This window comes from Globicephala melas, chromosome 4 (assembly GCF_963455315.2).
Source record: "Globicephala melas chromosome 4, mGloMel1.2, whole genome shotgun sequence".
Lineage (NCBI taxonomy): Eukaryota > Metazoa > Chordata > Mammalia > Artiodactyla > Delphinidae > Globicephala > Globicephala melas.
In genome coordinates, this window is record NC_083317.1 from 68,626,026 (window position 1) to 68,647,902 (window position 21,877).

The 21,877-nt window shown below is 54.3% G+C and overlaps 1 protein-coding gene across 1 annotated transcript in view; it reads right to left on the reverse strand.

Annotated features, from left to right (window-relative positions):
• Positions 1–21,821, reverse strand: part of ADCY5 (adenylate cyclase 5) — a 153,099-nt gene extending 131,278 nt beyond the window's left edge. The window contains exon 1 of the mRNA XM_030858428.3: positions 19,442–21,821. Within this exon, the coding sequence (XP_030714288.2) occupies positions 19,442–20,581 (1,140 nt within the window). The 5' untranslated portion in view covers positions 20,582–21,821. The remainder of the gene's footprint in view (positions 1–19,441) is intronic.
• Positions 21,822–21,877: the final 56 nt, after the last annotated feature.

Here is a 21,877-nt window from a genome sequence, read left to right on the forward strand (position 1 = left end):
AACATGGCCAGGGCCCCAGCCTCAGAGCAGACAAGCTGGCCCTGAGGCAAGGAGACTGGATGCAAGTGTGGGGATCATCTCACACCATGCACACAGTGCCCTGCACGCAGGTCTGTGTGGGTGGCGGGGCTGGCGCCTGCTCTGCTGCCAGCAACCTGCTCTCAGAGGGATCAAATGGTGGTCAGGGCCATGTGCACGCTGCCCCTCAGTGGAGGCCGGTTCCTCCTGATGCTCTCTGCTCTCAGACAGCGGCAGCTCTTCATCTCACGACCAGAGCCCAGGGTTGTCCCCACCAGGCTGGGAGCTCTCTGAAGGCAGAAGCCAAGTTTCCCTCCTCTGGAAGGTGAGGGTTTGGTGAAGTAGGGCAGAAAAGCAGGCCTCCTGTAGGAAGGAAGCAAGGGCTCTCCTGCCTCCTAGCAAGGAGGCCTTAGATCTCCCAGGTCTCCCTGCTGATCTCTCTAGAAAGATGGTTCAGGCAGGATCCACAATCCCCTCCCACGTGGCTCCTTCTCAGGGCTGAACACCCCTGAGGGCGAAAGAAGGGGAACAGAAATGGCTTGGGGGTGGAGGTGTTTCTGGGGAACGATGAGCGTGGGGAGGTCGCTGCCTCCCATCACCCCCACAGCCCTTCCTCCACCCTGACTCAGAGAGACCATCTTTTGGTCATTTCCCCCTTTTGCATCCCATGTTCAGCCTGGTGGGCGCAGGCTGGCTTTTCCAATGGGCTCTGGGTTGAAGGGTGTGTGTGTGCGTGTGTGCGTGCGTGTGCGTGCGCACGCCCATCTGTCCTGGGGAGCAATAATAGTTAATAAATAAGTGAATGGCAAAAATAGCCTCAAAGGAGCTGACAGGCAGAAGGCCAAAGTGGCCGGGCATTGGGCCAGCAACCTGAAATGCCAAATGTTAATTTAGCCAAAAAGAAAAAAATGTCCATTTCAAGACCGCCTCCATTAGCCAGGATCAGGGGCTGTTGCGGTTTCTGGCTCTGGCACAGCCCCTCCCCACACATCCTAAGTGCAGCCCAGGTGCAGGGGGCCCCTCGCTCAGTGTGAGGGTAACAGCCCTGGAGAGAAGGGGCCCAGTCAGGGGCACACAAGATTACGGATGGGCAGAAAGCCGGCAGGCCACGTGCCAGCAGTCCTCCTACGGTCCACCCAGCTGGCCAGCCCTGTGGCCAGTCCCAAAGGTCCAACCAGCTGGGGGAATATTCTGGACATCATCACAATCTCTTGCCCTGGGCATGGGCCCTGCCCCCCCAAACACTCACTTGGGGGCGAGGGATTTGACTCAATGTCCTGGTTGTCACTCGACCTCGGCCAGATCCCTCAAGGGTCTCATCTGATTTCTCTCAGGCCCTTCTCTAGGCCTCACCGGCTCTGAGCGTTCTCCACCCTGAGGCCTCTGGGGTCCAAGGGTGCTTTTGTTGTCCTTTGTGCTGGGTGTGCATGTCATAATGAAGTTACAGAAGGAAGCACATCTGGGAAAAGCAGATGTTTTCCCGTTCTCTTCCCTAGTGGTTCCAACCCTTTCAAAACCGTCCTCAGTTTATTTACTGGCCTCTCTAGAATGGTCCTTGGAGAGGATGCTGGTCACATCCCTGCAGCATCCCTCAGCTACAGCCACCCCCAAATTCAGGGGGACCTGGCTGAGCCCATCCCCCATTCACACTCACCCAGGGTACTCCTGGCTCCAGCTCCCAGGCTGGTCCCAGTCAGTTCTAGAGGCTGCCTCACTCCTGGACGGTCTGTGCTGGACCTTGGTGGCCAGCAGCCAGCATAAGGATGGGGCAGGGGTGGGGGGAAAACCCATGGCCCAGGACCTAGTCCTTCCTCCAGTCAGCCTTCTTTGCGGATGTAATGCAATTTTCTCCTACCCTGTTTACTGCTGTCCAAACACAAAGGCCTTCAAGAGAAACACCAGGCTCTCCTGTAATGTGTGGGAATTTGAAAGCTTATACGTAGCCAGGACAGACCTCAGGTCGTTTACGGAGGGCATTTTTCTTGGCAGTCCCTGTGCTAAGTGCTTTGCATACATCATCACATAGAATGGTCAACACAACCTTCAGGGGCAGCAATTCTTATTATATCCCATTTTGGGGCGTACACTTGGGCTCAGAAAGGACAAGGAGCCTGCCAAGGAGAAACAGCTGGGACATGGGGGAGCTGGGATGTGAACCATGTAGGCACAGAGAACACAGCCATGAGCATGAGGAGTCCCTGCCTGGGGAAGCTGACGTTCTAGGGACGGAGGGGAAGCGGGCAAGCAATGAACAAGGGGCTTAAATGTGCACTTTGTCAAGTGGCCCCCGAGAAGGGGCAGTGCGTGGAGGGTGTCATATTGGGCCTACAGGAGCACCAGGAGCTCTGCTGGGGGTCAGGGTGGCCAGGATGCCAGCGGCCCAGAGAGATGAAGTTCTCAGAGACTTGAGATCTCTGGGCAACGGAGCAGGTTGGTGTGGGGGCTCCCGGGTTCCAGAGGGAGGAGGAGCTCAGAGGTTGAATGTCTGGGCGCTTAACACCTAGATAAACGCAGAGCCCCGGGCATTTGAGGAGAGGAGGCTGACATGGGATATTTAAAGCCCAAGAAACAGTAAGGAGGAGGGCCCTCAGGAGCCACCTCAGGTCCCCTGGGAAAAAGATGGCATCTAGTTCCCGGAGGCTGGGGAGCTGGTCTCCTAGTCAGGGAGCACGAGGCTGTGGGTGTGGCACCACTGGTAACCAAGGCAAGGAGAAACTAATAGGGAAAGGCCCTGACCCCCAACCCCCCAGCACCCCCGGGATTTCTCCAGCCTCCCCAGACAACGGCAGCAGCCTCTGCACTCGGCACCAGCTCTCCCTCTTCCAAGAGCCTGCTCCCTCCAGATCCACACACTAGAGCCACCTTTCCAAATACAGATGGGGCCATGAGAACCTTCTGGAGATCCCCACTGCCTCCAAAACATGCAACCCCCTTGGCCCAGAAATCTATACTCTTCCCAACCTAGTCCACATACTACAAGCCTCACCTTTGCCACATACCTCTTCCCATTCCCTCCCGGGTATAGGCTGCACGCTATCTCTGCTGCTAAAACCGCAGGTGTCATGCTGCGCCCGGAGGGTGTGAGTGCCCGTCTGTCCACTGCACTTGGGAGGTCAGAGCCCAGACTTGGAGCCAGGCTGCCCGGTTCATTGTGTGAGCTTGAACCTGCCAGTCTCAGTGTCCTCATCTGCAAATGGGGGTGACAACAACAGTGTTCACCTCCTAGGGCTGTTGTGGGGATTAAATGAGTTAACAGAACAAAATACAGCTCTTAGAACAGTCAGGCGCATGGGAGGCACAATGCCCAGGCTTGCTCTTGAGGGCAGGGTCTGCAGCTCTTTCCTCTTCGCTTCCCAGTGCCTAATACGTGGTAGATGTTGTTAAATAATTCAGTCCAGCAAACATCTAACACCACTACCCAGGCAAAGAGAGAACTGACCTGACAAAAATAAAGCCAATTTAGGGATCATGACGAATTTTGTTTGGGGACATGCCGAGTTCGAGGAGCTGGAGGGACTCTGACCAGGAGGATCAATGGACAAGGACCATGAGGGCCATGCACTGTCTGGCCGTGTGACTCTCAGTCCCCCCAGGGTTGTATCATTTTCGTCCCCATCCTGCTCCCCATCCAGGCCTCTGGAGTGAAGTCCTTTCTCATTTGGGCCCAGTGCCCCCGTTAATGTACACACTGGAAGCACCTTCAGAGAATGTCTGATCTGCGTTGTCCAGATGAGGAAACTGAGGCAGAAGCAGATGTCTCCCGGTCAAAACTTCTGTGCCTGCAGTGTCACAGCCGGCGTCCCTGCCATCATCTGAGAATCCCTTTGTCTGCCTCCTTTCTCTGGCAGTTGACACGTGCTCTCTCCCGGACCACTTCCCCGCTTCCACCCCCCAGATTAGAGTCTCTCCCTCAGTTCTTCCAAAAGCCTCCTCCAGCTCTGCCCCCTGAGACCCACCAGGCACAGGCTCAGCAGAAAGGGACCTCCTACCCTCAGTCTAACCATCTCATTCTGCCTTCCCCAGCTACCTCCTGGGGAAGTCAACGCAGAAACCTCTGTCTCTGCGGGTGGCCGGGCACCACCCCCCATCGCTTCAGCCTCATCCTTTCTCCACCTGGGGAGGCACTGTAGGGTGGAACTGTGTCCCTGGGGCACCTACCTCAAATTTTAGGGTGCCTACTTAAGATGTAGATTCCTGGGGTCCACCTTAATCTTACTGGATCAGACTCTCTTGACAAGGGGCCCAGGAATTGATTTTTAAATAAACTTCATGGGGAGTCCTCGCACACACTAGTGTGGGAGCTGCTGGGGTACCGGCTGGGAGCACGAGCTCTGGAGCCTGCTGTACCACTCTCTAAGGGCACAACCTTACAGGAGCCACTTCCCTTCTCTGGGCCTCAATTTTCTCATCTATAAATGATCCTCTTCAAAAAAAAGCAACACCTACCTAAAGGGAGATTACGAGGATCAAATAAGTTACCAAGTGCTCAGCGCTTCCTGGCACACAGTAAGTGCGGGATAAATGGTAGGAATTAGCAACACTGTCCTGTCTTTAAGTTGGGTATCTCAGAAAGGCAAAAGAGTTCCATCAGACTGAACATCCCCCCAGGGGAAGGACAAAGCCCCCTCTTTCCTCCCCATGCCCAAGGCCCCGGGGCTTCATCAGGACTGCAGCAAAGACGGGTGAATGGAAAAGAAAGAGCTGCTGTTCCCAGTGGACGGCCCACCCTACTATCAGGACACCTCCAAGTCCAGAGGGGTTCCCGGAGAAAAGGAAGTAGGAGGAGTGCCCCCTTCCCCAGGGAGTGCCTGTGCTCAGCCCCTCCCCAGCCCTGGATGGAGGCAGATCCCAAAGCCCTCCTCTCCTCAGAGCAGGAGCCCAGGCACCTGGCCCTGCCCACTCCCACCTGCCAGTAAGGTAGGTTCCCCAGGCTTTTCACTCTGGGGGCCTGGAGAGGTCAGAGTTCACGCAAACACGAAGGGAGGCACTTCTGAGACCACCTGATACCCATTCCCTGGAAGGGCGGTGCTGCACAAGGGGGTGGGAACAGGTGGGAGAAGTCAGGGTGGCATATGGCACCTGCGTGTGGCTGGCCCGGTGGCTTCTTGGCTTCCTGGAGATCCAAGGCTCTGAGCCTCTGTGCCCTACTCTACACCTGCACTCAACTGCAACAGGTCCTCTGAGCTCACCTGCCCACAGCCACTGCCCTACTCCCTCCAGGCCTCGAGTTGTCCCTCTTAGATGAATTACAACTGGGGGTGTGAAGATCCAGCAGAAAATGCCCTGCACATCACTCCAGGGCCAGCCTCGGCCCTTCTCCCCACCTCTCAACTGAGTTTGCAGGGATGCCGCCTCTGTCACCTCTCCCAGTGCCTCCCCCCGCCTTCCACCCCCTCGCAGTACAGAGGCTCCAGCGTCTGCCCTGAGACCCTCTTCCTGCTCCACAGTGGAACCAGAGATGACCCTAGGGGAGGTGGGATGGAACAGTCCATATATTTTTGATCCCTTAAGAGAAACCCAGTCTGCTCTTTAAATACAGGCTTTGGGTGATTTTCCTTTTACTCCCTGCAGACTATACAGAGTAAAATTAAAGAACAAAAAAAACTACTGGAGAACACAGGCTGGAACCAGTCTTACAGACCTGGATGTGGCAGGGTAAGGCCTCACCTGGATGCCATCGCCCCCTCCAAGGAGAAGCAAAGGGCAGCGCCAGGGGCCACTCCCTGTCACCCAGGACCAGAGCAGAGGATGACACCTCTTAGATCCAGCAGGACTTCCCTGTAGATATGTTTGCCAGTGAAATCACCCCAAAGGCCCCCGAGGGAGAGGATTTAAACCAGCGCCAGAGACATCAGGTGGGAAAGAAGCAGGGGCAGCAAACTCCCCACATGGGGAAGATGTCAGATGGTGACTAACTGGCTTTTCTAGGCCAGTGTCATCAATGCCGGAGAAATATTCCACTGTAAAAATAAATGTAAAGCAAAATCCAAAATTAACTCTCCCCAGATAACCCTTTTCCAAAAAAGACCACGTCGTAATCCACATGTGGCCTTTCATAGAGGATTTAACCCAAGGATGTCTCTCGGTGCTGGAAAGGGATGCTTCCCGGGCCTCAGCCCACACACCTGGTGATTTTCAATCCTTCCAAGTCCTCAGATGGACCCTGATTTCATGTGCATCTCTCAGTCCTCCCAGAGCACAAGGGCTACAGCAGAATCCTGTACCTTTCTAGCCAAAGGTGCTAGGAAAGAAGTAGCTTCAAAGTGCACAGGAAGGAAATCCTTTCAGGGTGCAAGCTCCACCTCTTCATCACCCTACACATCACCTTTCTTCACTCTTTTAGCCTTTGCCACACGTGCTGATAACAATACGTGCCAATGGGGAGTCACTAACTATACAATTCCTTACATGTTTCATGAGCTTAAGAGTCGAAGAAAAAGTAATGGCGGTATTAGTGCTGGACTCACATTGCTATTTACCTGCTGTGAGCAAATTCATTCATTCCTTTAACAAATATTTATTGAGCATCTACTACAGACATTTTCTAGTTTACATTCTAGTCGGAGGGAGACTCACAGAGAATAATGTACAATTTCTCCTATTCAAAAGGGAAATACCACATAAAAAAGAGAGAAGGGAAGAGCTCACGCTAATCACTAGCGTGATTTGTTTGTAGCTAAGAGGCCGTCAGGAATGTTGAGTGAGATTGGCTGCTCTGCTAAGGTGGCCCCACTGAACACATGGTACAGCACTCATTTTCTAAAATATCCTTGCAGTTATTATAGCACTGCACTAATCCATTTATCGAGCCATGTTTGGGACTAATTGCTGGTGATAAGAGGAACATAAATATACTGAGCCAGAGCCCTGCCTGACAAGGTTTTATACACCAACCAAGTTTTCTTCCCCTATCACATGCCTGTAATAATTTTTAGTGGCCATCACTCTTTACTGAATCACCACAATAAACCCCTTTTGATACAGGCAACTTCCCTTTCAATATAGCCATAAATCAGACTCGGCGTCATCCCTGTGAGCCCTCTGCTGATGAAGGGCGGCTCAGGACAGTAGTTCTCATCCCTGGGCACGTCAGAATCAGCAGGAGCGTTCCAAAATGCTGGTGCCCAGGCCCACCCCAGATGAGCCTGGATACCAGGGTTATGTAAAAACTCCTAGATATGCCTTACTTCCCACGCCTTAAGCTCCGTAGGGTGACTGGAGGTTAACCCACCCCAAAAGTTGAAGTCTCAGCCTTGGGCGTTTGAGGTGAAAAACGGAGCTGACACGTGCACTGTAATACAGGGCAATCAACCACAAGGAAGTTTATAACGCACGGTGAGAACTGCCGTTTCATGGGATTGCTTTGAAAAGAATGAAGAATACTGTTGGGAGTCTGTGAAGTTATCCAGGCTTATATTTATTGTCCTTACAGTTGAACTTGCCTCCTGGCAAGTCTCTGAGGTCTTTCCCACATCTTACAGCTGGAAAGAGGGAAGTGGGAGGACTCAGGAGGAGGGAAAAGATACCAGAAGAAAGGGGACCAGAGATGGGAGAAAGAGGCAAATGGGGGCAACAGGGACCCTTCCTGACATCATCCAACAGACCAGTAGGGAACCCAAGGGAGGGAGGGCAAAGGTGGAAAGTAGTATTTTCTAAGACCACACCCCCAGGCCCAGAGCCCCTTGCCAGTGGAGGACAAGCTTGCCTTGGCCCAGGGAGGGGGCACCATGAGGGACCCCTGGCTGCCAAGAGTAAGCATTCCCTGTAGAACCTGAGAATGGGAACTGTCCACCTTCTTCCCACAGTGCTGGGCAGTAGGGGTCGGAAAGTCAGTAACATTCAGTAAATATCTGAGTATTCAAACAGACAAGGTCCCTGTCCTCAGACAGCTGACTGTCAAGCTGAATGACAGAGAGATAAACCTACAGAGATAAAATTATAAACCAGTATGAGTGCTACAGAGAAAAAGAAGAGGGTGTTTCAGAGTGACTCAGATGTTAGATGCAGAGTGTCAGATGTTGCAAAGGCAGGGCGCCTCTCCCTCGGCAGGGAGGGGTACAAGCCTACCCTGCTCACCTGGGATTCAGTGATGATCCCTCTCCCTCGGCAGCCTCCTTGGCTGAGATGTCAGAGCCAAGGCACTTCCGAGCTGGTGTTACCCGCTGGGAGCCTGTCAGGATGGCTGGGTCCCTCCCAGATGGCGTGGTGAAATGCTTACAGGAAAAGGGATTTGGCCAGAGGAAGACTGGGGGCTTGGGCATGTTAAGTGAACAAACAAACAGCCTTCCCATCCCCAAAAGAGAATGCGAAAATAAAACCTTGAAAATCCACTTAGCAAAAGAATTGCACTTGGGTAGGAGTTACATTTTCCTTTAGTTTGCTTGAGAAGAGTGACAAGGACAGAAGTGGATTTGAAGCAGGATGTCTGGGGTACTTTTTAGGATGTTGATGGTTGTGGGGAGCTGGGCTCTAAAGACATCCTAGAGGGACTTCCCTGGCGGTCCAGTGGTTAAGGCTCTACGCTTCCACTGCAGGGGGCACGGGCTGGATCCCTGATCAGGGAACTAGACTCCTGCGTGCATCACGGCATGGCCAAACAAATAAATAAACGAAATAAAGACCTCCTAGAGTAAGCGCTAAACTGCACCATCTACTAGATGCAACTCTACAGAAAGACCCCAGGTCTGACCTCCGAGAAGTGATCCTGATGTGTGTCCCCAGCCACCGCCTTCCCACCCCTGTTCCACGTACACCACCAGAAGCCTGGACATGAGGCAGCCTCACACCCAGACCTGAGCTATCCCAGCATTGAGCCTGACCCATCTCCTGGGTCTCAGTCCCTCCTCAAGCATCCAGAAGACCACGCGGGGGCTCTTCACAGGTAAACATCTGATCCCAGGTGCCCCCTGAACACTTCGGCGCTGCCCCCGCTCGCGGCATGACTGCAGGCTCAGGAAATGACAAATCATTTAACGCCCATCTGAGCCAGACACCACGTGGGAAGGAAGGCATCACAAATAAGAAACCACACATTCCACAACCACCCAAGACGACTGCTTGATAGCAGCTGTGCCTTCTAATTTCGGCACCATGGGATGGACTCAGGGCTGGGTCCAAATGTGAAAAGAGCACTGGATTTGGAGTCAGAGATCTGGATTTGTATAGCAGCTCCTAAGCTAACTGGCTGTGTGACCTGAGTGAGGTCACTCAACCTCTCTGAACCCCTACTTCCTCCTCTCCAACACAATACCAGCAGCACAGGTCTGTAACTATGAGTACCCTTGCGTGCATTACCTTATCGGCACCCAACAACAGATCTTGTCAGTCAGGGAACTGACTGAGAGAGAGTAAGGCCACTCAGCCAGGACCGTATAACCAGGGACTTCTCCTGGGCCTCTGGGCCCAAAAGCCAATGTCTGCACTTTCTTAACTCATCACCTCCTCAGAGCCGTCATGAGAAGCAAGTAAGATCACACGTGGTAAAGTCCTGTGTCCTCTATAAAATGTTAATCAGGTGTCCAAGTATTTGAGTCTTTGGCTGATATTTGAGCCACTGTCTAGGTGACAGAAAGTCATACATTTTTAAGAAGCAGAAATTAAATATATATATATATATATATAAAAACAAAAAATATGTATATAGTTTTTAAATTTTCACACTGTTCCACTAGTCCAGAAACCACTCTACTGGTGACAAAATATGTTATCAGATAGGAGTGAGGGGCCAGGCAGGACTAGGGTTCTGATTCTGCCACAGAGTTCTGCACTTGATGCATTTTGCCCTAGCAAAGCGGCCACTCCCCTCCCTAGTGTTCAAGTCAAACCCAGATTAGAATTCCAGCTTCTCCACTCTCAATCTGGATTGTCCCTGGAAAAAGATCCTGAGACAAGGGTTTGAAAGAAGTGGTTTACCTGGGAGGTGACCCCAGAAAACATTAGACAGGGAATGGAGAAATGAGACAAAGAAGGGAAGAAAGAAAAAAAAAAAGAAAGAGGGGAAGGACGAGAGGGAGGGAGGGGAAAAGGGAGGGAGGGAGGGTGGGAGGAAGGGGAAGAAAAGAAAAGAAAAGAAAAGAAAAAGAAAAAGAAATGTTTTCACGCCTATACCACTGTGGGCAACCGAGCTGAATCCTTCTGCAGGACTAGAAGCCAACAGAGAAGGCTTGTCTCAAAGTTATACTCCCCCCACACCAGGGTCAAGGGAGCTGGGGTATTTATCCACCAGCTCCCAACAGTCATTGGTTGAGAACTGCTCTAGGGATGGGCACTCCCTCCCCAGCACTTCTGACCTGTCCCACAAACAGGCAGAGAGGCTCAGGGCCAGAGGAAGCCCTCAGGTGCTGACAGCTGGCACTCTGGCTGGCAAGAGAAGAAAGGTACATGCCCAGGGAATATGGGCGGGCGCTGAACCATCTGCTATGCTCACTCACTGAGTGACCTTGGGGAAGTTACTTACCTTCTCTTATCCCGTTTTCTGCAGCCCTGAAATAGGGATAAAAATATCTTTCTCAAAGGGTTAATATTAAGATTAAATGAGGTCACATATGTAATGGATTAGTCCAGTGCCAGGTTTACAACAAAAACTCAGTATATACTCATTGTTCATAATCAATATTCTTTAAGGTCTTCCTCCTTTTGGAGGGTGGGAGTGCAAAGGATACAAAGAAAATGTGGGGAAGAAGGATGCTCTGAAATGGCCCATCAGGACTTCCCCATGGGCAGAGCCCAGCAGGCTCCTTTGTCTCATGACAGCAGAAAACCCCTAAAGGAAACCGAAACTAGATAAAGGAGGCATCTCGCTGGTCCCTCCCAGCCCCATCATCTTACTTTATAAAGGATTGCAGATGCAGATGCAGAATGAGACTTTAAAACAGGTAGCCAGCCAATGCAAGCTGAGTAATCTCCTTCTTGAGGGAGGAAAGCCCCCAAACAAACCAATGCCCCCATCTAGATGACTTTGCCTAGGCCTACCCCAGAGGCAGGCGGCTGGACCCTGAGAAATTTCAACGATTCTCCCAGCCCCTGAAGCAGTGTGTCCCAAAAGGAGTTCCAACAAACACTAATGCCTCTGTTATGTTCCTTCAAAAACTGGTTCTGGGGTCAGATATGTTTGATAAAGGCTTCATGCAATAGCCTCCTCTTGGCAAATTCTACTGCATATTAACATATTAAAAGCTTTAAAGTTCTACGATAAAGAATTCTGTGTAACCCAGTATTTCTTAAATTTATTTGACACGGGACTGAATGTGTGTACGTGAAACATCTATTAACATCCCCCCAAAGGACAGTCACTGGGAGCATCTGGGCGAAAGGCAATGCTGGGCGCTGGGACCCAGGCTGAGTCACTTCTGGACCCTCAGGGTCTAGCACAGTGCCTGTTACACTGTAGGCATCTAATAAACGGTTGTTGTCTGAATGAATGGGGAAAAGGCTGAAAGAATGACTTAATAATGGTTTTCAAATCTGTGAAGGGATATAGTACCGGCAGTGCCAGGCAACAGCTTTCTGTTTCCAAGAAGGCACACGTTTTAAATTGCAGCAAGAGGGATTTTGGAAGCCCCGCTCAGAGTGTAGGATAACAATCCACCAAAATAGGCTTCCAAGCCGAGCTGTATCGCTTCCTTCTGTGGAGGTGTTGGTCTAGCACTTCGGTACAGCTGAGAGTCTGCATGCAGCTGCCCACCCACCCCACCACCCGTTCATTCATTCATTCAGACTCTCACCGAGCACCTACTACGTGTCGCGCACCAAGGTCCCTCAGGACCCCTTCCAAGGGCCAAGTGGGACTGTGGTGATCTGTGTGATAACCCCTAGGGAGCCCCTAACGGGAAGGGAGAGGAGACCACCCAAGTGTGAGGTCAGGATGCCTCAAGCCCAGAAGCAACAGCTCATAAGGTTCTCAGAGCAAGAAGTATGTGTGGGAGTCAGGGTGGGGGGGTGGGGGGGGGGTGTCCAGGCTGACACATGAGGCTGGGCTAGAGAATAAAGCTATTACTGTCTCCCCGGTGTTTGTTTGTTTACCCCCCCTTTTCTGTGACTGTATCCCATTGTTCCCAGAGAGCATCCCTGCCCCCACTTCCAAGCTTTTCCCCTCCCCATACTCACAGCTCCAATCTCCTCTTCCCTTCCTTACAGCCTACTCCTCGTCCTTCAAACCATCTCCTAATTCCCGACCTCTTGCCTACCCCTTGATCTCCCCACTTGCCACGTTCTGTACCATCCATTGTGGACCTGGGGTATCCTCAGTGTTTTTCATATTCACTTACCACATGAATGTATAAACCAGGAGTCAAACTAAGGTCCATCTTTCTGCTGACCCCTACCACCGCCAGTGCTGAGCCACAGACTGCTTTGCCTCAAACAAGAGTTGGGGGATGGGAACAGCTGGGAGGCAGGATGAGAGGAGAATATGTGTCCAGGTCTGGGCCACCCTTCCCACCCTACGTCACCATTACCAATCGCCTTCCAGCTCTGCATCCTACATCAGTCCACTTGCCAGCCCCACCTGGACATCTCCTAATGGGCCTGCAGTGACTTTCTTTTAAACAGAGGCTGAGCTGGGCATGACGATAGGACACTCCAACAGACTGCAGCAGGCATTCATGCCGTGGTAAGACGTGAAACCACAGAATTCGAGGGTTGGGTGTGACCTGAGCGGCTATCTTAGCCAATGATCCCAGACCTAAGAGTTGATCAACAATATCAGCTGGAGAGCTTGGAAAACTAAATCCACGCTGTTGAAAAAATAGACCCCTTCCTGGGACCCGCCCCAGATCTTTGGAAGCGGAGCCTTCCACTTTCTCAGTAACAGGCCTGGCAGTCAGCCATCCAGTCTCCCCTTGAACACCTCCACTGACACAGCTGGCTACCTCAGGAGGCATCTGGTTTGACGGCTGCAACCCCAAAGGCTAGAAAGGTATCTTCTACCTGGAGCTGAAATCTGTCTACTGTTTCCACCCATTTGCCCCAACTCTGCCCTTGGGAGTAACCGAAAATAAACTTAGTCCCTCTTCTAACATGTGACAACAGGGATCCCAGCAATAACTAACACTTTGCCCATGTCTCTGCCTTCTCACCTTTGTACAGTCTGCTGTCTTCCCAGCTAAACATCTCCCACCCTTTCAAGTGTTCTCTCAGAAGTCAAGGTTTCCAGTCCCCTTACCAATCTGGTACCCTCCTCTAAATTCTAGAATCAAACATAGTATTTCAGATCTGGCCTCAATCTTCCTATGAACCGGATATGCCCATAAGCCTAACCAAGACCCCACTGGTCTTTTCTAACAGCCAGACCAAAATGCAGGTCCACATGAAGCTCATGGTCCATTAACTAGAAACTCCTAGATTTTGTTCAATGTTATAAAGAGAGATCTCCCCTGCCCCACGTTTGGACATTGCCTGGAGAAAATGTGGGGGGGAGTGTGGGCGGAAGTAGGGCTTTCCGATCATCTTCATGGAGTTTCGTGTTTGGGAGAGAAAATCAACACTAGGACTTGCCTAGTGTCGCAGTGATTAAGAATCCACCTGCCAATGCAAGGGACACGGGTTCGAGCCCTGGTCCAGGAAGATCCCACATGCCGCGGAGCAACTAAGCCCAAGAACCACAACTACTGAGCCTGTGCTCTAGAGCCCGCGAGGCACAACTACTGAAGCCCGCATGCCTAGTGCCCGTGCTCCGCAACAAGAGAAGCCACCGCAACGAGAAGCCCGTGCACCGCAACGAAGAGTAGCTCCCGCTCGCCACAACTAGAGAAAGCCCGCGCGCAGCAACGAAGACCCAACGCGGCCAAAAATAAATAAATAAATTTATTTTTTTAAAAAACCAAAAAACCAACACTGACCCTGCCTTCCACTAGCGAGCTCCCCCCACCTCTCACAGGCAGGGATGAAAGAAGGGTACGATACGCTAAAGTGTGACTTATGTAACTGCACCCAAAGGATTTATGGGCACCAGCACATTGGAGCTCCTGGGGCAAACTGTTTCCATTCCCAACACAGGCGATGCTCCTGGGAAGTAAACGACCACAAACTGGACCCACCACGAGATAAATAAAGTTAACGGAGGTGCCAAGCGGACAGCCGTGGACAGGAAGTCACCCAGCAAGAGACTGGTACAGTCACAGAGAGGCTCCCACCTCGGTCCCCTCTCCCAACACTCACCCCACCCCTGGCTGGAACCGAGGAGGGCGCTCCATCCGCACCTCTCGGGAGAGCACGAGGCCAGGCCCAGCAAGGGCCACAGCTCTGCTTCTGCTGCCAGCTGCACCCTCTGACAGAGTGATCCGTGGCCAGGGCCTGTCTGCACAGGAGAGCTTCTGTCCAGGCCTTTTACACTGATACTTAAAACTCTTCTGTGAGGCTGGGCAGGTTTCCGAGCTGGGGTTTAATACATCGTCTGTGTCCTCTTTACAGACACACACGAGCACGCTGTTCCGTGTTGCACAGCACGCAGACCTCATGCTCTTGCTCCAGATCAAAACTTAGATTGAATTATTAACAGTCAACATTGCCACAAGTACAGCAGCTTATCGTTCTGCTCCTCGGCTGGGTCTCTGCCATTCCAGAAGTCCCCCCCACAGGCCTCGAGGCACAAGATGACCCTCCATCTAGAAGCTCTGCTCGACCCCCACCCCAGAGGCTTCTGCTCCCCTCCAAGCACCCGCTTCCCGCTGCATAGAGAAGAAGGCAACATAATCATTGAAAATAATTAGCAAATATAATCGGCAAATACAATTATCGTTGAGGCAAGACAAGCAGACCCTCCCCGGCTACAAACTCAGAGCCCGCCTCCCACCCCAGCCTGCAGTTGCTGCTGGGGTTCACTATGGCCAGATTTCTCTCTTCCAGAAATGGGGGTGATGGGGGAAGTAACTGGCGGCAGACTATTCCCGGAGTTGTGAAAGTGTGTGTCCTCTTCCATACCACCACCCCGTCCTCCCACCCCTCCGTGGGCAGGGAGGCAGTGGCTGGAGCAGTGCACACAGTAACCCACTGCACAGGCCTCTGGACCAAGTTCCAGAGCGAGGGGCCAGCTCTCCACGGGGCTCACCGGATGGCTGAGTGAGTGGGCAGCTTGCGTTTTTGAAAGGGAAGGGTAGGACTCCATGGAGCCATGGGACTCCATGGAGTGGGCTGACCACTCGAGTCTAGCCCCCAGCCTCATTATGATAAGGGGGGGGGGGGCGTGTGCATCCAGGGTATTTCCCTGAGGAGCCAGAGGTCAAGGTCGGAAAGTCAATCAAGGCCCAGAATAAGAAATGCAAACAGCCATAGGAAGCCAGCCACCAACCGAGAATAAACAGGACAGAGCTGTGATGATCTCCTTTCAAAGTCAACACAAAGGCTTCCCTGGGCCCCCCTCCACCACCCAGGCCAGCCCACACGACAGACAGATAGATACACACACACACACATACATCCATATGCACATGCATGCACGTACACACTGGGGCCAGCCCACGTGACAGACACACTCCCACACACGGACCCAGGCACCCACCCCTCAGCAGCCACAGCAGGCACTTCTTGGTCTGCTTCCCCACCCCCATCCAGCCCCAGACTCCTCAGTTTAGACACTCACACGTGCTCATGGTCACAGAACATCACCCACACAGCACCTGTGCCTTTCTGATCTCTGGAACAACTGGTGAGAGTTGTGTGTTCCAACAGGCACAAAGGCAGAAATGCAGGAAATCACTGAGTTTCTCCAAAAGGGTTAGGGGGAAGAGAGGAAGGAGCTGATGATAGCTGGGTAGGGACGGGCCAGCCCACACCACAAAGGCAACCTCTGACATCACTCCCAAGCTCACGGGGACCCACACAGGGTCGGAACCTTCTTTTCAGAAATCATGTCAGGTGGGTTTAATGTGGCTGCAGAATAATACCCCACATCTGAACAGGACTCTCTACTTTTCAAAGAGCTCCTGCATCCATTATCACCTCCTAGAGTAACACTGGACAAGCAGAGACGTTCATCTCCTTGGCCAAATGACTGCCCACCCCCATGGGGCCCAAAGATGTTTTCTCCAAAATAATCTCTAATAGTTAAGCACGTGCAATAGTTGTGTGAGTGTACTTGTTTGTGAGTGCATGCAGAGGCTTTATGTAGCAGAGTGGGATACAGTCAAACAAAAATGAGGTTGCCATGGCAACAGGCTCCAGCATCATTGCAGCCTATTAACACAAGTGAGGAATGTGTTTGGCAGATGCTTGAGTGTTATTTATGGTATGGGTGTAGCAGAGGGACTTCTAACAGGCAAAGAAGGAGAAAAAAGACAACCCGTGACGCCCCTACTGTACCCCACCAAGGAGACGACAGTGAGGCGAGCATAGAAGGCGAGGCTGAGAGGCTGCAAATGGGAAGTAAGAGATGGGGAAGCAGAAAAGCAGGCAGGCAGAGGAGAGGAGAGGTAGGCAGAGAACAACAGGGGACTGAAGGGGGAGGCAAGAGAAAGGAAGGGACAGAAAAAGAGCAGGGGGAGGGGGATGAATACCAGGGGAAGAGCTAGATCAGGAGATGTAGCAAAAGGAAGAAACATCATCCCCCAAAAGGGCTGCCCCACCTTGCCTCTCCGCTCTCTCAAGAGGCACCAGATGAGATACTAGATGTCTCTCCTCCTAATTGGAGCAAAGGGAAGAGCCCCAAAGAGAAGAGGGGCCAGGGAAAAAAAATAATCCAGATCAGATACTGATGTTGAAGATCTAGGCTGTAGGAGCAAGGGGGCCAGCCTCTCAGGAGAAGTGGAAAATGCCAACACAGTTTCCTGAGGGCCCAAATTCCCAAAGCCCCCGCATTAGAGGCCACATACTGCTGCCCCATTCCCCTGGATGTGTATCTTCACCAAAGAAAAGAACAAGGCATCTAATGCAAGCCATCTTCTAACACCTGCTGCTCTGGGGTAACCTGAGGCAGAGGATAACGCTTGACTGTCCCACTAATATTTCCCACCATCCAATAGGGTTTGCTCAAGAAATACAAAGTTTATATCAGACATAAACAGAAAGGCAAGTCAAATACAAACCAAAAAAGATACAGTTTTCTCTGAAGTCAAATAGAAAGGATGCTTGCATTCTGTTATCGTAGACCATTCCTAACAAGCTCTGCTATACTCAGCAGAGTAGGTCATGAGAAGTTAAGTGCAAACCCATCCAAAAGCCTACAGACAAGGGAAGGTCTGAAGACCATAATGGGTAAAAGAAGCATGGGGTGGGAGGTGGTGGAGGTGGGGAGAGAAGGGAGAGGGACAGGCCTGAGGAACTAGATGGGGAAGTCAGTCAGCCAACTCTTGTTGCTGCAATGGCATCTTCATGCTAAGATGGAGACGGAGCTCCCTAGTCCAGCACTCCTGTCCTGGGATCTGACTCCAGTCTCCTAAAATCACACATCTAGGATTTCCTAGGGCTATAATCAGACCCTGAGTCCCAAGTCTGGTTCAGTAAATACTCTGAATGATCCTGGAAATCTCTGCTGCTCCATGTGGATGTCATGCCTTTCTTTCTGTAGAAAAGCTATATCCACCCAAGCAACCTGCCTCCCATCCAAGCCAGGAACAACCCCCAAAGGTATAATACTCATGTGAGAGCTTGGGTCCCAGGTCAAAACATTTGGATCCTTTATAAGCACTAACAATAGTAGTTAACTTTCTTTTAACCAGCTCTCAATAGGTTGTTCTCTTAAGTTCAAAGCTGATCTCTAAAGATTTTATTTCCTTCTGATCCCAGATCAGAAAAACTTTAAGTCAGCATCAACAAGCCCAACTACTTCACCTACTGGAACACTATCAAATTGTTAAGCAGTTATTAAGTCCCTACTAAGTACCCTACACTGTGCTAGACAAGGGAGAGAGGGTAGAGAAGGAAAAACACACACACCTCAGGATTCCTGCATCCAAGGAGCTTACATTGGATGGGGAATAAAACCAAGGGGTACTGGGGAATAAGTAAGTGCCCCACTCTGTGGCTCTGACTCCATTGTTGGCCATGCAAAAGAGGGAGAGGCCAGTATGGCTGGAATGCAAAGAGGAGCTCCTTGCAGAAGGTTAGGATTGGCACAGAGGGGCTGGAACTGGAAGGGGCATGCATAAGCCTCTCATTTACTAGGCAAGGAACCCGGGGCCCAGAGAGGTTGTAGGCTCCCTCCCTCCCAGTCACAGAGCACCTTGGAGGTGCGGCGAGAGCCCAGCGCCATGAAGCCCACAGTATTCCCTGTGGGAGAGTATGATACCCAGGAAGCCAGGGGGCACGGGAGAACCCCTCAAGAAAGACGCAGTACCCAACAAGATTGAAGTCTGAGAAAAGGCACTAGAAGTGGGGAGGAGGAAGGCAATGACAATGGAATAGAGTTAAGTTCTGTTAGAGGATGCAGTTGCCTGGAGAGAGGTCGGGGGATGCACTAGGTTCCACAGTCAGGAGACTGGCCTGCAGCAAAGGCCCACTTGACTCTCACAGCCAAGTAGGTTGCACTGCAACCAAGCAGGCTCAGCAGGGGCCAATGGATGAGGCCCATGGAGCCACAGACAAGGGGACCGCTAAGGGGGAAGGTGTGCATGTCAGAGGAGCCGGTCTCACCCAAGGTCGCCATGGCAAGCACACCTCTCTCCCACAAGTCTTCTGGGGAGTCACCAGTTAACCAGGGAGAAGTTTTATCTCCTCCTAAGCCTACCGTTCAAGGCTCGCCTAACCCGTCCCAGGAGGGTTAAAAGCCCCCACCATAAGCAACCACCAGGAGCACCCAAGGTGGGAAGGGGTCACGACTTCCAACACTAGCTTTCTGCTCAGGCCAGGAGGGGGACCGTCACCACACACAAAGGTTCCTTCCCACCTTTGCTGAAGGCAGCTTTTTGGCTTGGGGCACTTTCACAGATGAAACAAACTTGTCAGTCCTCCCTCAAGTTCAGAAATATCTCCAGCTCCCGAACCCCCAGTCCCAGACAACTGGCAGGATTATATCATTTCCCCTCCCAAAGACTGGGCAAGGGGCGCCCAGGGTCTCCCCTCCCCAACCCTTCATCCAGGACATTCGGTTAACAAACCATCAGTGACCCTCAGGAGCGGGGAGGCTGCTACAGGGGCCAGCCACTTTTGTCAGGGGCCTTTTATATACAGAGACAGACCACAGGAAGAGAAGGGGACCTCTCCATAGCATTTTCTCCTCCAACTCTTCCTCATTAGCATCCCTACAATAATGGCTAAGGTTTGGTGTGTCTTCTACCAGCGGGAACATTACATACAAGAGCACTTTTTGTAGAGGAAGATGATGGGGCTCAGAGGGGGTTCGGGGGCTAGAAGACACCACACAGCTGACACAGCCATGTCTTTCTGGCTCTTTTCACCACTTTAAAGGGTGAAAGTGGGTTGCCTTTCTTTGGAGTCAGGCCTAGGCCTGCGCACCCCACTATCCAGTCCCTATGCCCAGGTGGGCCCCTACCTGCTTGAGCAGGAACTGGTCCTGGGCGTTGGTGCGCAGGGCGATGGCCAGGTGGAGGGCAGACAGGAGCACCCCGCTGAGTACCGCGGCCCGCATGCGCACGGGCAGCAGCGTGTAGATGGTATAGATGAAGAACACAGTCCACCAGATGCCCTCGGAGGCGCTGCGCGGCTGAGGCAGCAGCAGGCCCACCACCTGGACAGCCAGCACCACGGCGATGAGCGCGTAGCAGGCCAGGCCCATGTGGTCCTGGTGGAAGGCGGCACGGTTGCAGAGCACGGCCATGACGAGGATCACACCCACGGCAGCCGCCAGCACGACCAGGTAGGGCAGCTGCAGCGGGGGCCGTGCCGCGTGGAAGGCCAACATGACGAGGCACACAAGCACCAGCACAGCCATGAGCATAGTGAGGCTGCTCTGGTTCAGACGGAAGAAGTAGCGCTGGTACAGCCGCTCCAGCTTGTCCGACGGGAACTTCTTCGAGCGGAATATCTGCAGCAGTGCCAGGCAGCAGGCGCCCAGCGAAAGCACCGCGCCAGGCCCCGCGCCCGAGCCCGCCAAGCTGCCGCCATCTCCGGAACCCTCGTCTTCCTCGACGGCGCCGGCCTCCAGCTCGTCGGCCGCGCGGCCCTTGCCCCGCCGCTCCTCCAGACCCAGCTCCACAGAACGGGGGCGCACCTCCGTCCCGCCAGCTGCGGCCGCCGCCGCCGCCGCCGCCGAGCCGCCGCCGCCGCCCGCAGGGGGCGCCCGGGTGCTGCCCCCGCCGGCCGCGCCCCGCCGCTGCCGCCGGCTGCCGCGACCGCAGTCGTCGCCGCCGCGCTCCTGCCAGGCCGACTTGGAACGGAAACTGAAGCCGAAGCCCCCAGCCAGGGGGTCATCGCCACTCAGCGGAGGATCGTCGTCGTCGTCGCTGCGCCAGCGGCTGGCCAGGCGCTGCTGCTGCTGCTGCTGCGGGGTCACCGTCCCCCCGGGTTTCTTGGTGGAGCCGCGGGCCGAACCCCCGGGGGCGTGGGGGTAGCCATTGGCGCGGGAGTCGGCCTCGCCCCACGCCGAGCGGTGTTCCGGGCCTCCCCGGGACGCCGGCGCCGCCGCTGTCTGCGCCGCGTAGCCCGGGGGGCTCACGCTTTTGGAGCTGGACATCCCCCCCTCGGCCTCGTCGTCTTCTTCCTCCTCCCCCGGGGGCCGGGCCGGGGTTCTCCAAGGGGAGGGCGGACGGCCGAGCAGGGGGACCAGGCTGGGGTCACACGTCGGGGGCGGCCCGGGGCCCTGGGCAGTAGCGGGGCATCTTGGCACCCCCGTCCTGAGCGGAGAAGGAGGGCAGCGGGAGAGCAAGCGGGAGGCAGGCACAGCCCCGAGGTGAGAAGTGGCTGAGAATCCGCGTCAGGAGTCCCAGGTCCGAGATGGAGTTGGCTCCGAGCTGGGGCAGCGGGGACTACTCGAGCTCCTGAGCTGCGCGCAGAGGGACGTCCGGACTCCTGGCTCGCGTCGAGCTCGACAAGGACCGGAGTTGCGGACGAGGCGGGACGGAGAGGTGTCCTTGCGGGCGGCGCCTCCCCGGAGCTGGCAATGCCCGGGCGCGGCGCTCGCAGATTCTGCCTAAGCGGAGCCCAGCGGCACACGCGGCGAGGCGGCAGCTAGGGCGGCTCGGTAGGGGTCCCGGCGTGGAGACCAAGCGGGCGCCCTTTCCTCGCGGCGGACTGGGAGCGACTGGGAGGTGCGGGCGCCAGCCAGCATTATTTTCTTACGAGGGGTGGGGAGGTGGGATGGGGGGGTGGAGAGGACGGGGGAGGGGGCGGCGGGCGGAGCAACAGCTCCCGAGCCCTGGGGGGAGGGTCCTGGAGCCCAAGGGGGCCGTCGCCCGCATCCCCCACCTCCCGCGTTGAGAGTGGAGCTTGGCCCCCTAGAAAGCCGAGCCCAGCCTTCAGCGTGTCCGCGCAGGGGGGCGGGGAAGAGGACCGGCTCCTGCAGCGCGGCCCTTCCCCTCTCACCTCCCCCTTCCCCCAAAACGGAGCGGAGCTGGCCCGGACCCGCTGGCCCAGGAGGGCTGTCGCGCCGGCTCCGCAAGCTCCAGGCTCCTCGCCGCCGGCTGCGGGCCCGCCGCTGCCGGGCGCAGAAGGACTAAGCTGAGGGCGGAATCCGGCGCAGTACCGCCGCCGTTCCGCCCCAACGCAGGCGGGCTTCTCCCAGGGAGCACGGCATCCAGAGATCGAGGGCCGGCGCTCAGAGGCAGCCGGCCGAGAGGGGCCGGCCCAAGAGCCGCTGCGCCCCGGGGGCGCTGCGGGGGAACCCGCGGGAGCCGGGCTCAGGGCGCGCCATGCACGCCTCGGGCCCTGCGCTGCTCCGGCCGCTCGCGCCGCTCCTCCCTTCTCGCCCGGTTGCCGCCGCCGCCGCCGCCGCCGCCGCCGCCGCCGGAGCGCCCTCCGCATCCCCTCCTCC